We start from the raw sequence: 16,853 nt of genomic DNA on the forward strand, positions 1-16,853 counted from the left end.
CTGAACATTATTTCAAGAGGGTTTTTTTGGTTTACTGGATACGCAGATAATGTCACCAATGGTAAAATTCTATGAAAACCAGTCAAAGGCATGGCCCTTCCTCAAAACACTTTCACTATGGCATTCTTTGGGCAAAACACAATCCCATTGATCTGCCAACAGAGCATTTCTGGAACTCTATTCTCCAGCCACAGGAAACATCTATCTTCCCCTTACAGTCAATGAGAGCTGCTCACATCCAGCAGGGAAGAATCAGGGTCTCAGGAGCTGGAGAGGAGGATAAGTAGTACAGAGCAGGGGAGCAGCAAACCTTATCTGAAAAGGTTTCAGGAACCCTCCCCATATATATCTACATGTACTAGTGACAGTTGGAGATTGCCCTGGAGCCAACACATGGTTGAATATAGAAGGATATACAACTTGCTGTGTAGAGCATCCAGTCACTATAAGAAATGCCTGTTAACAACCCAGGAGAATCCAGCATGTATGTGCCTCCTAATCCCATTTAAATAACTAGGGGTGCTACTTACAATAATGACAACTTGGAAAGTGTCTTTGAGCTGCTTATCCATCTTGCTGAGGAGGTCGAAACTGATTATGTTTATCAGTTTTGCTGACAGGTTGTCTTTGCCTGTCAGTATGACATTGGTGCCCTCTGGGCTCAGTGAGGGAAGCCACCTATGAAATGCCTGAGAAAGGAGAAGAAGTGATTAATAGGATGCTGAACATCTCTAGTTTCTTTCCTCTGAGGATCCCAAAGACCTTCTCAAGCTATAATGGAACCTCATAACCACATCTTTGGAAATAACCAGTTTGTGCTTCAGTTTTACCAACTTGAGAATGGGCCTAATAATGTTTAAGTGACTGGCCCAGGACCACGCACCAAGTAACTGGAAGAGCAGGCATCAGAAGTGGAATCCCATGCTCTGGGAACTACACCACACTCCCTCCACCAGAAAGATCTAAGCCTACTTTCTCTTTGCTTCTTACTCAGCAAGAACTCTGGCTGCAATCAGAAATGAACGTGATTGTCTACCAAGGTTCCTAGTTGTGCCCAAAAGCCAGAGCAGCAACGGAGTAGCATGGCCACTCTTAGTAGAGAGATTCACTGTTATTCCGCCCACACCAACAGTAAACATGAAGCTGTGAAAGCCAGGGACTTACAAGCAGAAAATATTTTACACCGCAGGAAGGTTTATAAAACTTTGCACCATGATACAGACGAACACAATTTCTCCAGGTCTTTTAAAGGTCTGTTTTCCCTTCTAAGAACCAGCCTAACGGAGCTACTGACTGCTGCTCTATGGTGGCAACTGAAATACGTGTGCTCACATTTCGTCATGAAAACCAGCAGATAAATATTCAAAAAGGGGCCACTGATTCTGGGTGGCCAATTTGAGACAGATTTTTTTTCGGGTGCCGAGCAATGAAGGTTCCCATTTATTTCAATTACTTTAGTCTCCCTGCAGCATTCAGTGCTGTTGACCACGAGATACTGCTGCCTCTCCTGAAAGAAGTGGCGGAGGTCTGGGCGATGCGCTAACATGGTTTGAGTCCTTCCTGCAGGGATGCAGCCAAAGAGTAACAATGGGAAAATCATGTCTCTGCCACTAGACCCCTCACTTGTGCAGTCCCACAAGGATCAATTCTCTCACGGGTCCTACTACACAGCTACATAAAACCACTGTGTGAACTGGGCAGTTGACATGGATTCTAGTGTCAACGGTAAGAGAATGACACACAATTCTACCTATCTTTACCACATATAACCACACCACTACCACCAAGAGAGCCTAGTGCTTGGATGAGATCAGCCCACGGATGAAGAGCAGCTGCCTGAAGCTGAACTCGAGCAAGACAGGGGTAATGCTGATGGGCAGAGGAAAGCATGGTAGGCACAGGGCAGTTTCCTTTGGTTGAAGGTTCACAAACACGCAATTGGTTAATTCAATCTGTGGTTTAGATGGCTCCTAGATTCCTTGTAGACAATGAGCACTCTCATAGCAGCATCCATGAGTAACCCTTTTTATCATTTCTAGTTGGCTACGAAACTCTGTCCCAACCTGGCCTCAGTTATTTACGCCTTCGTCACCTCTCAGCTGGACTACAGTGATGTGACAGATTTGGGCATGAAGCTTTTGGCGCTCTGGAAGTTGCAACTATTACAGACCACTGCAGCAGTCTCCACAGCAACACCGGCTTCTGCAAGCATATCAAACCTGTTCTTACACTAGTTTCCCCACAGAATTTCAACTCAAGTTCAAGGTCTCAGTCCTTACTCCAAAGGATTCAGCCCATCGAGTGCCACCTAAGAGAGCCTAAAGCTCTGGGACAAAGACCATGGTCAACCACTGCACTTCTCTGGCACAGTGAAACTCTCTATAATAAAGGGTAAAGCGATCTTTGCCACAGACAGAGCTCGCTCGGGGGCTGGTCTGAGACTATGAAATAAACTTCCACAGGAACTAAGGGCCACCGCAAAACTCAACACCTTCCACTCAAAGTGCAAGGTGAATTTCTTTGACCTTGCCGTCTCTAACATATACACACAGCTACCTGGATTTTTGTTTTTTTTTAAATCTACAATAATAAAACGTTCCACGGCACACACTTCTCCCTTTGAGGAATAGATGAGAGAGCAAAAAACATGTGACACGTCAATACATGACCAGAAGGTGCTTAGATACCCCGGTGACACGTGCAGCATAAGAGCCTATCCAGAACAGGATTAGAGTTGCAAGTGCAACTGAAAATCAGGACCAAAAACATTCCAAGCTGGGCACCCAAAATTTGAGATAAATCAATAGCTACTTTTTAAAATGTTGGCCCAGATCTTCACCAGCCTCTGAAGGATGCCACTGCTGCCTCCTCCTCCGTATCCCAAATATAAGTAATTTTACTCCCTCATTCACAACCCAGGTGAAAATCTAGATGTGTCTTCTGTAGCTTGGCTGAGTGCCCGGTGCTTTGTTATACCAATGGCAGGGGAAAAAGAGAACAAATTGTTGTGGTACGAAGGTCCCACCATACAACAAAATCCAACCAATTTACTCTACAGCCGTCAGCATAGTGAACTGCTGAAAAAAGAACCCCACCAAGTCAGGCATGAAACTTATTAGCCTAAAGGCATGAGCGCTTCTACTCCTCACTTTCTCCCAGCATTAATGAACATTTCACAGTTAAGAAAAGTATGCCACAAAATCATCTTGCTAGCACAGGCTGTTTAATTGCACAGTAATTGCTCTCTGAGGACAGGCCCTGCAGCCCTGCTTTCTTTCAATTATGTGTATTTCCAATCCCTGAGAGCACCCATCTCCAGGTCCTGACCAATGTTCCCTCTAATTTTTTCCATCCATGTGCTCAATAAATTTCATTATGTGCACCGAGGTAATGTGCGGACGTGTGCCGCCAGTAGAAACAAAAAACCTAAATATAAATTTTTTAAAAGTTATCATTGGGATAATTACTCCAGCCAGGACAGGTTAGGTGTTTTCGAACTCACTACTCCAAGAATTAAATTTAAGTGTAAGAGAGAAATAATAATTATGAAATGCATAGACTAATCAAAAAACTAAAACAGCACACTTTGAAAGAATAAAATTACAGAGAATATATGTGCATTGCAGGAAGTACCAAGAAGTAACAACAATACGTGGGGGGGGGGGGGAGGGGGGCTGCTGGGGAAGTTTCTGAGAGATGCCGTGCACTGTCTCTTTAAGGTGCTCACTGAATGCTCTCCTGTCCCTGAGCCCTGTCTCCCCTCCCCCACTCTGCAGAGATGGGGTACACGGGCAAGAGGAAGGCGGAGAGACAGAGTGCGAATGCGAGATTGTGTGAGCTGGCTGCTGGGAAAGTCTCTTTAAGGCACTCACTCACCACCCGGACGGCTCGTTCAGACCTCAGACCACAGCAGTTCTCTCCTGCTCCGAGTCCTGAGCCTTGTCCCCTCTTCCCTGCTCTGTGGAGATGAGGTACAGGGGCAGTGGGGTGGGTGGGGGGACACCCTGACATCAGCACCCCGCTCCCCCAACTCTGCACAGCCAGCAGGAGGGTCCCGGGAGCAGCTACAGGAGCAATGTGGCTGCAAAGCGGCGGGGCGGAAGAACACCTGAACACATGCTGCCAGATGTGTGCAGCTCTGCTAATCAAGCGCACGGCCCTTGAATCACTCCTGGGTGTCCACACAACAGCGCAGGGAAATGATGATAAAGAATTTTGAGGGTTTTGTAGATTAAAGCTGATGGGTCAAATTTTGCCCTGAAAAAGGCACTGGCCATGCTTGCTGACGTCAGTGGGAATTGCAGACATACAGAGCAGAATTTCCGTATCTGGAATTCTGTAGCAGCTGAGACACTGACAGAACCCATCTTGGTAGGTTTCAGAAGAAGCAGACAATTGCATGGATACCAATGGTGTTTTGGGCATTAATGAAATTAAGATGCTTAACTACAGTGATTCTGGTTCACATGCACAAGGTTAAACCAACTACCATATATGGGGTCGGAGAGGAATTTTTCCTTAAGGCCATTTTGTCAAAGATCTTTTTTCCTAACCTTTCTCTGGAACATGGAATGAGGATCATCCATTAGACTCAGCCAAGCATGTGTCATATGATCAGCTTCTTTGCAATTACAGGGGATAAGAGAACCTCATCTCTTCCTATTTTTCCCCTTATTTTTCTAACTGGATGGCAGTTTTGCTATCCCTCATAGAATCCATACAAAAAAACCTCACAGGTGAGCCCCTAAAAGTTCTATTTAAACATACAATACCTCTGCCCAGGTAAATCTCACTGAGGAAGGTGTTACCACCAGCAACGGCCACTCCTTTCGGTAATATGCAGCAATACAGATAGCCTGGATAGTCTTCCCCAAGCCCATGTCATCTGCAAGAAGCAAACGGCCTTCTCTGGAGATGGCAAAACTGAAAGGACACAAAGCAGAAGGGTTACTCCTTTCCCCATCTTCCCAGCCAAGGTTAGCACAATCCCTCCCCAGTCTGAGAAGCTCATTTCCAAAGAAGAGGAAAGGGAAACAGCAGAAGGCTTCCTTTGCAGCCCCTTTGGTTTTATTTTTAAAGTACGTTATAGTGGCGACCTGACAATCCGGCAGACAGAAGCCCTCTGTTTAGCCCCTCAACTGGCACAGTGCAGACAATGCAGCACAAGCTTCCCTGTGCAGTCCTGCCAAGATGCCTCTACCTGACTGGCAAGGACCATCTCCAGGACAAGCAGATAGTCCAGTCCAGTCTGTGCAACCCTTTGTCTCTCTCTGCTGAGACAACAAAGGGGGGCAGTTGAGACTAACTGTCATGGTGACTTTTGTGAGCCCAACATTTGTGCACTGGGAACTGGACTGACCAACCAATTCATTCCACCCAGCTCCTGAAAACTCAGTCTGAGTCAAGCTGAGGTTTCTCCTTCTCCAGCATCACCACCAGCAGTAAAGGCTCTGCAGTCCAAATGAGACCTCCAGCAACATCTGTGCAGCCACACTGCCTTCTAATTCTACTTCCAATGACAGCCGGGCAGTTCCATTGTCTCCAATGGATTTCCACAGGTTTAACTGACTGGAACTTAGTAAGCAATGTAACTGAGGGTGCAGAAGGCGGAATGAAATCCCACTCACAGAGTCTAGCTGTGCTGGGTCTGCAGGTGTAAGAAACTTATTTTTGTCACTAAAATCAGTAGACAGGGCTCTGAATACACACAGACAGGTTTTTTACATCAATGCTTTTCACTTCAGAATTGCACTTTTATGGAAACACTGAGATCATGTTGAACGTAAGAATGGCCATAGAGGGTCAGACCAACACTCCATCTAGCCCACTATCCTGCCATCCGACAATGGTCAGTGCCAGACGCTTCAGAGGGAATGAACAGAACTGGGCAATTTAGCAAGCGATCCAGCCCTTGTAATCCAGTCCCAGCTTCTGGCCCTCAGAGGCTTAGGAACACCCAGAGCATGGGGTTGCATCCCTGACCATCTTGGATAACAGCCAAAGAATTCATCTGGCTTCTCTGCAGTGGCTTTGTCTTCTTTGAGTGCTCCTTTAGCACTTCGCTCATCCAGTGGCCCCACCGATTGTTCGGCAGGCTTCCTGCTGCTGATACACTGAAACTTTTTTTGCTGTTAGTTTGTGTGTCTTTTGCTAGTAGTTCTTCAAAATCTTTTTTTGCCTGCCTAATTATTGGCCCTCAATAAATTGGTTAGTCTCTAAGGTGCCACAAGTACTCCTTTTCTTTTTGCAATGATTAAGATGTTCATTTTATTCCATCACTGCACCACACCTCGAACCAAAAATTAAAATGAAGCCTTGGTCTTGGGCCATTTGATTGTACTAGGTATTACAGAAGGTGCTGACCTGAAAATTCTCCATTCAGTGTGTATGGGTCACTTCCATTGGCATTAATGAGACTGAGCAACAAATATGCAGTCTTAGGATGTACAGATGCCAGGGTACTGCAGTACTGTGATAAAACAGACTGGTTAAAGAAACCATTTCAGCCCTGCTTCTGAATTACTTTGATTTTGCTGGGGTTGAATCAGACCATTAGAGATGTTTGAATCTGCTCTTTCCATGATACTACTAAACACTCACCTGTTCTTTCAGAGTTTACCCTGATCAGACTAGAAAACCATTACTAATAGCCCTATGCTAATATCAGGGGCTGGGGATTTAGCTGTGACATTTTGCTGCTTGAGATTGCTAATAAATAGTGACCACAAATGAGGAAAAAAAAATTTTTATAGTTGCTCCCTCCACAAATAATCAGTTTGTTTTAAATCTTCCTTGGATTCAGTTTTGCTGCCCTGCACATGTGTGCAGCTTGTAAAAAAAAAAAAAAAAAAAAAAGAAAGAAACGTCAGCTAATGCACTTGGGCACACAAGCTGAATTTATGAGAAAAGCAAATGATGCATGTGCACATACCCGGGGAGACGCAAAACCAAAGATGTACCCAAGGGACAGATTTACATGACTTGGAAATATTTCACACTATCACGTGCCCTGGTAAAGGCGATTTCCTTCCCAAGTCATCCTGAGAAATTCTGGATACATACTGGGTAGACCTGTGTAATGGGATTCATTACCCTTCTATTCAAAGACAAATTGAGTCTGTACCAAAGCCCAGCACCCCTTTGGTGAAATCTGGATACAAACCCATCTCTGATGGGTCTCATTAAAAAATGCAAACACCGCACTGATGGGAAATGCCAAACCATAGACACAGACCAAGCTCTTCATGGTATATGAATGGGACCTACTTCACGGCTTCTCTCTGAAAGGGCATGAGGCTCATCACAATTTTGGAATCCACCGCTGAAAGGTCAGCTTCGGGAATGTCTGAGACATGAAAGGCGGGCTCGTCAAACTGAGGACCAAAGGCTTGTATTACTGGCTTGGGCAGCGGTTCCACCTCTACCGTCGAAAGGCGCTGTACAGCTTCCACTGAAAAGAATAAACAGCAACCTGTTAGCTGAATGGGGTTCACATGTGGAATATACACTAGCAGCAGGGGGACATTTTGGTCCCACCAGCATTAGGATACTACGCTTGTCCTGAAACAGCTCAAGAAAGTCTTGCCTGATCCAATAGGGATGGCCCAACTATGTTACCGAAAATCTGTTTTCAAACCCGGGGCTGTTAGCTACCCACACATGCAGACATAGCTGCCAAGCACAGTGCTGCTTGACCCTGTTTTCCCATGACAACCGCTGCTAGCACAGGTCCCCGGTCCCGTGTGAACAGGAAGTTTTTAATAACGTATTTGATCAGCCAGGGCACAGATTACCCCACAGACAACGTACAGCACCTTGTTCAAATCCTTATTTTTATTACTGACTGTCATAAATATAAAGGGAAGGGTAAACACCTTTAAAATCTCTCCTGGCCAGAGGAAAAACCCTTTCATCTGTAAAGGGTTAAGAAGCTAGGATAACCTCGCTGGCACCTGACCACAATGAGCAATGAGGAGACAAGATACTTTCAAAGCTGGAGGGGGGAGAAACAAAGGGTCTGGGTCTGTCTGTGTGATGCTTTTGCTGGGGACAGAACAGGAATGGAGTCTTAGAACTTAGTAAGTAATCTAGCTAGATATGCGTTAGATTCTGTTTGTTTAAATGGCTGAGAAAATAAGCTGTGCTGAATGGAATGATATTCCTGCCTTTGTGTCTTTTTGTAACTTAAGGTTTTGCCTAGAGGGATTCTCTATGTTTTGAATCTAATTACCCTGTAAGGTATTTACCATCCTGATTTTACAGAGGTGATTCTTTTTTACTTTTTCTTCTATTAAAATTCTTCTTTTAAGAAACTGAATGCTTTTTTCGTTGTTCTTAAGATCCAAGGGTTTGGGTCTGTGGTCACCTATGCAAATTGGTGGGGATTTTTATCAAACCTTCCCCAGAAAAAAGGGGGTAAGATTTGGGAGGATTTTGGGTTGAAAGACATTTCCAAACAAACTCTTTCCTAATAATAATAATACCGGTGTTAGACGTTTGGTGGTGGCAGCGAAAGTCCAAGGGCAAAGGGTAAAACAGTTTGTACCTTGGGGAAGTTTTAACCTAAGCTGGTAAAAGTAAGCTTAGGAGGTTTTCATGCAGGTCCTCACATCTGTACTCTAGCGTTCAGAGTGGGGAAGGAACCTTGACACTGACTAGCAGAGTCCCCGTAAGCACCGTAGAACTGAGGTTTTGATCTCGTTCTGCTTCAGAACTCTGAAGTAGCAGACCCCCGGTGTGTCCCTCTGCAGAGAGTTCCTCCTCGATTATCTGAGCAGAACTGGTTTGAATCGCTATTGTCTGAACAGAGTCACATTCCCAGGCTAAAATCTTTCCTTGTCAATGTATCCCTGCATAACAGCTGCATATAATGGGATTGTGTCTGCCCTCCATCGTGCGTCACTCATCTTAACTTTTCTGGGGCAGGAACTGTCTTCATACTGTATATGTTTGTACAGCACCAAGCACATGGGCTATCTGACTAGGGCCTCTGGGTACTACCACGCTGCATGTATTAAATAATAATTAATAAATAGTAATCCTGTTTTCAAATAAGATAGGGCTTGATATAACAAAGGATGGGTGGTTCTAGGCGGGTTTCAGGATTGGGGAAAGAGATTTGCCAATTATACACTTTTTGAACTTGCCCATGACTTTGTTTTGTAACTACTTCACAGAAGACGTGGTAATTACATTAGGCTAGGACTGTGCTTTGAAGCCTAGTTCAAGCAACATCCAAAGGCTTTTAAAAACATCCTTTAATGCATGGACATACCATATCCTTAGGGAAGCTGTACCGGATTTTACTCTCTGCTATGAAACTATCACTAAACATCAGAACATTTATATCCTTCATCCATACATCAATTTGCAATGATATGCAGCACAAGCCTTTATCCGATGCTGTAACAAGTTCCCACATACCCCTGGTGCAAAAAATCTGGGGTTTAATCTTTTAAAGTCACAAGTCGGTGGTCAAAATTTCATAACATTCAATTTTCAGATACCCTTATTTCACACCCCTCCATTCCCTCTCCCTCATAAAAGCAAAGTGAAAAACACTTTTTACTCCAAGAGAAAATGATTAAGAATTAATAATATTAACACGATTTCCTGCTCTAATCTGGCTAGCACACATTTTAAACTGATTTTTCTTCACAGTTTTTTTTTTTTTGACTACGTAGAGAAATCAAAATGCATTTCTGCATTATACCCAACACACGCGCGCATACCCCCACACGGCGCTATACCAAGCATGCATGCAATGCACGCACTGCCCCCCTTATTTCTGGAAGCACCTCTATTTTTAAACCACTAAAATAGGAAATTGGGGGAATATAGAACACTTCCAGCTGTACAAACATACAGAGCTACTCAAATTTAAATTTGTGCTCACTGATTTTATGTATTACAACTGTGTGGGCACCAAATAGGCCTCCAGACTGTGGATTTTTATCTTAGTTTCAGTTCTCTCTAGAGCAGAGGAGCAGACTGGATTCCTGCTACACAAGTAAAAAAACCCTTACTTGAAAGGATTTCAGTTTGTGCTTGTGTGATGGTCTGAATTTCCTCAGCTCTCCAGTTTACTCTATGCTCTTTCAATAGTGGGAAATCTCTCCCCCCTAAGTATATCAAAAGCCTGTTATTAAACTCACAGACTTACTTATTGTGTTACTATAATTGCTACAATTTCCTACATGATCATTCTGACGCTATTGTTCTACAGAAAAGCTAGAAAAATCATTAGGATGCGTCTGCAGCCAGCATGATTCATCCAAGAGTCATTTTTTACGGAAGTGACCTTTTACCTAAAGATGACTGAGTAACTGGGCAAATAGATATTAACCCCTCGGAACAGTTCCTGACAAAAGGAAATCATTGCAGAAGATAAGGCACAGGCACCAAGCCATATTTTACTTTTTTGCTGGGGTAAGTGAAGAGGGACAGAGCTTCTCGACAGGTGCAATATGAGAGGGCTGCAAACCCCTCACAAGTGTCCTCCTAGGACACCACCTACAGGACCCTTTATCCCTTTCCGTGGACCTGATTCTGGCCTGCAAGATACGGAATGCTTCTTCCAAGGCAGTGCAAGCCCTCAACCCTCAGAAAAGCCAGCCAACTGAAAAGACTGAGCAAACTCAGCATTGAGCAGGAACTGCTCGTCACCCGACAAGATCATGCCCTTTGCACAGGCCCTATCCTGCAAGATGCTGTGCATCCTCAACTAGCCTCCACTGTGTAACTCCATTCTCCTGTCCTGTTAGGGTCTTTATATTGTTGTTTCAGAATGTAGGCTTGCTCACCCAAAAATCTTTTGCCTCTTCACCATCATAAAGCAGCCTCTCCTCTAACGCTACATCCGGCGTCCTGGCTTCCAGCTCCTTGATTACTATTAGTATCCCTAACGCACTCATCGCTAGAGTATACAAGCACTCAATTATTAAAAATGCTCCATTAACCCATAGTAATGGTGTACAGTACTGGACTAGCATTAAGCTGCAGGATTTTGGACCATGACTGTACAATCCTCCACAACAGTGTTATAGCACCATTATAGGGCATCTTGCAATTTCCTTCTAAAGCTTATCCTGCTCTAACTCATATTTCAGGAAGTATGAGGGCCCAAAGCAAGTAGAATGGAATGATAAGTAATAATTATAACACTGAGTGCTTCTGCACTGCTTTTCATCTTCAAAGTACTTTCCAGACATTAACGAAACACACAGAACTAAGAAGCAGACGTGCTGGGAGCACACTGCTGTGAGAGCGCTTTTTGCAAAGCGTATCCATCTTTTAAAAGAAATACAATTTTACACCCTGCTGTGTGGGTCAGAATTTTGTCAACACCACACATGGGTACAAAGGGAGAGGAGACTGCATGTCTGATTGTGCCCAGAAGTGAATGTTATGGCTATAGACTACGCCTGGAGCGTACTTATAAGTAGAAGAATGATGCTCTCTCACTCAACATATTTTACTCAAAAAATTTTAAGTGCCCATCATCTTAGCATTTGGGCTTTTCAGAGGAATATGAAAACATGCAGGACGTAACAGCTCTGTGGGAGCCTGCTGACTCAGTCTGATCACTTTATTGAAACAAGCCGGGACTCATTTGCCCAGCAGTCAACACAGCCACAGGAGAGCAACCTGGACTCTAGTCTGCCTTGTACATCAACTACAAACCTGTTGGCTGAGTTCCGATTACAGAGGCTTTATTTCTAGCCATACCATCTTAAGCTGGACAAAACCACCTTGACAGTCAGCACACAGACTATGGTTCTGACGCTGGCAGTTAGGAAAGTCATCAGTTCACTTATAAACTGAGCAAACTTAATCTGAAAAACTTAGAAGGTGAAAGTCACCAGCATGATATTCTTCACAGTATTTAAGTCCTGCAATGGACTGCTGGCAGGGGTGTGGGCAGAGCACTCATGCATGCAAATCCCTTGTTCAGCACAGGTTGGGGGTGACTGTGTGCCAGCTGCAGAATAGGCCAGCACAAGGGAGGAGGGTGGGGAACTAGGGACAGGCCAGGGTAGAAGACACTAAGGGTATTTCTAGCAACTAGACACCCACGGCTGGCCTGTGCTAGCTGACTTGGGCTCGGGCTACGGGCCTGTTTCTTTGCTGTGCAGACTTCTGGGCTTGGGCTGGTAGCCAAGCTCTAGGACCCTGTGGGGTGAGAGCGTCCCAGAGCTTGGGCTCCAGCCTGAACCCAGAAGTCTACAGACTAACAAAATAGCCCCGCAGCCCGACTCGGCTGGCACGGGCAAGCCGCAGGTTTTACTTTGCTGTGGAAACATATCCAAGAGTGCAACTGTACAGATCTAGTGATCCAGAATTCTGCAGAGATGGACATGAAGGGCCAGCAGCCCTTATTGGAGCTTGCCTACAGATCAGGGGAAGGAGGGAGACAGTGAGAGAAGCCATTCTCCCTCCGCTGTTTAGTTCACTCTAGAACTGAGAAGTTACTGTAGAAACCCCCCCCCCCGCTATTATTAATTCACTTTCATAATTATCATCACACACACTAAAAATATATGAAATAAAAACAACAGAAATTCTACTCCTGGCAGAGATCACATCTTCATATGCCTTTGTGCAGCACCTCGTACAATGGGGCCCTGAATGGGTCACCGTCCCAAGAGAATAGACCCCACAAGGAAAATGCAGCTTCTCACTTAGCCTTGCATAGTCCTCCAGTAGGAAACTCCATTTTCTGGTCTTCATGTCTGTAACAGTCACAATAATAAAATAATCAAATGTTGTCAGAAACGACGTTTAAAAAAAAAAAACGCAGCACCACCTGACTCTTCCATAAACGAACAGCGACAGCAGCATTCAATATTCTCTCCATTTCACAACTGCTTTGAAACAGTTTCCACCTTGGCCAGCCATCTTTTATTTATTTATTTATTTATTAAAACCTTCCTATCTCATGCTAACCAAATGGTTTTGAGGAAGGGAGCATATGTTCTCAGCAAAGTACATGGGCAATTAGACCCCAGCTGACTTTCAGAGAGTAATAGCTAGATGCAGGGCTGCCTCATTCATGGGTGCCCGAAGTGCAACACTAAGGCCAAACTCGGCCTTCTGTTCTGACAGCAGTTGCATCTTCCTGTAAGTCAAGAGTGAGTAAAAAGCTGATCCGCTGCAAGCAGGCAGCATGATGCAGCAGACTGGGCACAGGCTTGTGAGTCAAGAGGCCTGGGTTCTGTTCCCTGCTCTGTCACTGGCCTGCCATGACACTGGGCAAGTCACTTCACCTCTTTGTCCTTCAGTTTGCCTGTCTGTAGAGTGAAGATGGGCATATTTAACTACCTTTGTAGTTCTAAGAGTGCTATAAGAACTCTTCCTAAACATTAGCATGGCTGGGTGAACTCAACCAATTTTAGTTCATTACCTAGGAAGATCATGTACATTTCCACATTGACTTGTTCTGTCATTTTCTATGACAAATTAGGTGCGGAGATGCAGAGGTTGGGCACCACTGGTCAAATTCAGCACATCCAGCACTGAAATACGGTCTTTGGAATTTGTCTCTGAACAAAATGGGGAGTCATTCATGCTGCCACAGAGCAAAGCAGTGGGCACAATGTTTTAGCAGCCCAGCATTATTACAACATATACCAAAACCCTCCCTGATACGGATCTTCTCCTTCCAGCGTGTCCAGAGCATATTTGCTCTTGTCTTTCAAACCTTTTATCTTTCAATCCCAAAGCACTTTATAAGCGTTCATGAATATAGCCAGCACCAACAATGCCATTACATTAATGCAGCAATTAAACCAGAGACTCACCGTAATTCCTGGAATTCATCTGTTTAAACACCTCAATAATTTCTGCAGCATACCCAATCTCAACCTCAAACCGGGAGCGTGAGATCAGAACACACTTCCCCCGGACGCTGGCAGAGGGTCTCTTCCAGCCGCTGCACGTCTTTAAGAAGGATTTCAAGCTGGGCCCGCTGCCGACAGACTGTGAACACGTGGCTGGGCCAGCTGCATCCATCTCTTCAAATGGTACCAAAGTCACTGAGGAAAGCGGCTTCACTGCTTCCACTACGGGGGAAAATAATGGCTTTATGGGAAAGAATAAATGAAAAATGGGCAGACCATGAAAACTTCAATTCCCCGAAGGACAGAAAGAGCAGGAGCCAAACTGAACCCAGACGAAAGGTGCAGGATTCTTTGGGACGAGGAGGGAAAGGAGATCAGCAGAACAGGCCTCATTCCTCTTGAGGGCAAAAGGGGACAGCTAGCCCTGTTTCCCGTACAGAGCAAGGATCAGGGAGCTGAGGTGAGGTGCAGCAGCAGGGTGAACCTACTCTCCCACCTTAGAGCAGACAATGGTAACAGAAGAGCAGCAGAGCTGGCAATGGAGAGGTAGAGAATCCAGCACACAAGCTGCACCAGCCCTGCCCAGGTTCCCTCTAAGCCGCCAGGGAGCGTGATCTGAAATCTCTCTGCCTCCTGTGTAATGTCACTACCTGACGTAGGGGGCAAAATTTCCTTAGGCACCATTAAATTCTTGACGGAGGATCACTGAGCATGCTCAGACGCCACATCTCTGTTGCTTACAGTGGGTTCCCCCCGCCCCCATCTTACAAACTCGGAGGCCATCCCTTTGTGAGTTGAATTATGACAACAGTAAAGCTTCCTTCTCCGACATTCTGAGCTATTGACAAGCTACAAAAGCCTTAAGGTTTGAGGGCATTTTTAAGCTGGAAAAGTAGATTTTGCCCCCCTGACTCTCCTCCTCCCACCAATAATTCCAAACAGACAAAATGGATTTTAATCCAATTTAACTTTAAAAAATAAAATAATACTAAGCCACCTCCAAACTGAATGCAAGCATGTGAAATTTCATCCCAAAAGGAGAATTTCAGAAGAAGCATCTAACAAATGAAAAGCAAGTCTTTCAATTAAAGCCTGTATGGAAACTTTCATTTTTATCTGATTTTTTATATCTAATATAGCTATAACCCACCCCTGCTTTAAAGAAATTAGGGGGGAAAACCTCTCTGTTCATTTTGTGTACACTTTGTTTCCCCTATTTGATAGGGTCTTTCACAAACAATGAAAGATAGAAACTTTTTTTTAAAAAGTACAGGAAAGTGTAACTGTAAAACCACAGAAACTGGCAGGGAAAGGTACAGAACCTGCCACTATTTTTTGAACTAGTCTTTAAAAAACTGCCTAGATTTCAAGTCTACAGAGTCCATTTAATCATAGTGTATGAAACACTCAGGATTGTCTTTGGTAACCATCTACTGATAGGGATGCCAGCAGCTGCTTTTCACTAGGTGCCTTCTACCATAAGCTCACGCTTCAGGATAATTTGACAAGACATTTTAAAAAAAGATGACATGCTATTTTAAAATGGTCTATTTAGACTGTAAGCTGTGCAGGGCTAGGACTCTGCTTACGCGGTATAAGATACACAAGAGGTTGGATATTAGGAAAAACTTTTTCACTAGGAGGGTGGTGAAGCACTGGAACAGGTTACCTAGGGAGGTGGTGGAATCTTCATCCATAGAGGTTTTTAAGGCCAGGCTTGACAAAGCCCTGGCTGGGATGATTTAGTTGGGGATTGGTCCTGCTTTGAGCAGAGGGTTAGACTAGATGACCTCCTGAGGTTCCTTCAACCCTGATATTCTATGATTATAAGAGAGCCACCTGTCAGAGCTTAAATATACAGCAATCTGCATGGGAGGTTAAAATTAGGCCTGAAAGGTGGACTTTTCCAAAGCATTGGCCTAAATCTGCTCCCATTGAAATCAACAGCAGTTTTACTACTGACTTCAAGGAAAGGAGAGTTGGATCAAGACTGTGTGCTTTTGAAAAGCCCACCTGGAATGCATGGCTGCAACCATCTCAAATTTTCTCCAGTCCACAACGAAGAAAACCATCCCCTGATATTCCAAATTCTGAGGCAACCACAATAGCAACCTCACAAAGCCAAGAAGATCATGCCATTTCACTTCCCACACTCCCAAAAAAGAGGAAAAGAAACAGCTTCATGAAACCTACACACAGTTTACTGTTTAAAAAGATGGCATCAGAGTAAATCATTCAGTAAAGTATTTTAGCCAGCCTGCACTTCTGGAATGTTTTCACTTTCTCTGCATGAACCCATATGAACTACATGCATGAACTCAGCCATATACTGTGGTTTGTTCGCCCCTGAAACATGCAGTTAGTGGGTGGAGAAAGCATATACTTAGCATTTAGATTACACCTAGAAACCCAGTTAAATCTAACTAAGTTCACAGATTCACAGCAGACCCTCAAATGCCCCATGCCTGAAGAATGGGTTTTCTGTTTGAACAGTGCTGCCCCGTCGTTACTCCAAGCAATAACACAGCCAACAATAATCATGCAAAGATGAGATAGAGACTTTGATCCTGCATATCACTCCACAGGTCTGCTTACTTACTGAGACTTCTGTAGTCTTCTAAACTAAAATTCCAAATCTTCATAGCAGGATCTGAAATTGGACAGAATTTGAGTCATTTGGGAACAGAAACAAACAGTGCTGTTAAAGGCTTAAAGAAAAGGAGTACTTGTGGCACCTTAGAGACTAACTAATTTATTTGAGCATGAGCTTTCGTGAGCTACAGCTCACTTCATCAGATGCATACCGTGGAAACTGCAGCAGACTTTATATATACACAGAGAATATGAAACAATACCTCCTCCCACCCCACTGTCCTGCTGGTAATAGCTAATCTAAAGGAATCATCAGGTTAGGCCATTTCCAGCACAAATCCAGGTTTTCTCACCCTCCACCCCCCCACACAAATTCACTCTCCTGCTGCTGATAGCCCATCCAAAGTGACAACTCTTTACACA

General features: G+C 44.3%; 1 protein-coding gene across 6 annotated transcripts in view; it reads right to left on the reverse strand.

Annotated features, from left to right (window-relative positions):
• Positions 1 to 16,853, reverse strand: part of SMARCAL1 (SNF2 related chromatin remodeling annealing helicase 1) — a 62,780-nt gene that overhangs the window by 39,474 nt on the left and 6,453 nt on the right. For 5 of the 6 annotated variants that reach the window (XM_077829892.1, XM_077829895.1, XM_077829894.1 and 2 more), the window contains exons 3-8: positions 16,438 to 16,488; positions 13,800 to 14,060; positions 12,681 to 12,731; positions 7,267 to 7,450; positions 4,773 to 4,923; positions 531 to 689 (exon numbers count right to left, since the gene is read on the reverse strand). In XM_077829892.1, coding sequence (XP_077686018.1) covers positions 531 to 689; positions 4,773 to 4,923; positions 7,267 to 7,450; positions 12,681 to 12,731; positions 13,800 to 14,060; positions 16,438 to 16,488 — 857 coding nt within the window. The remainder of the gene's footprint in view (positions 1 to 530; positions 690 to 4,772; positions 4,924 to 7,266; positions 7,451 to 12,680; positions 12,732 to 13,799; positions 14,061 to 16,437; positions 16,489 to 16,853) is intronic. The other variant, XM_077829897.1, reaches the window with a different exon arrangement.

The sequence above is a fragment of the Eretmochelys imbricata genome, chromosome 11, assembly GCF_965152235.1.
Source record: "Eretmochelys imbricata isolate rEreImb1 chromosome 11, rEreImb1.hap1, whole genome shotgun sequence".
Lineage (NCBI taxonomy): Eukaryota > Metazoa > Chordata > Testudines > Cheloniidae > Eretmochelys > Eretmochelys imbricata.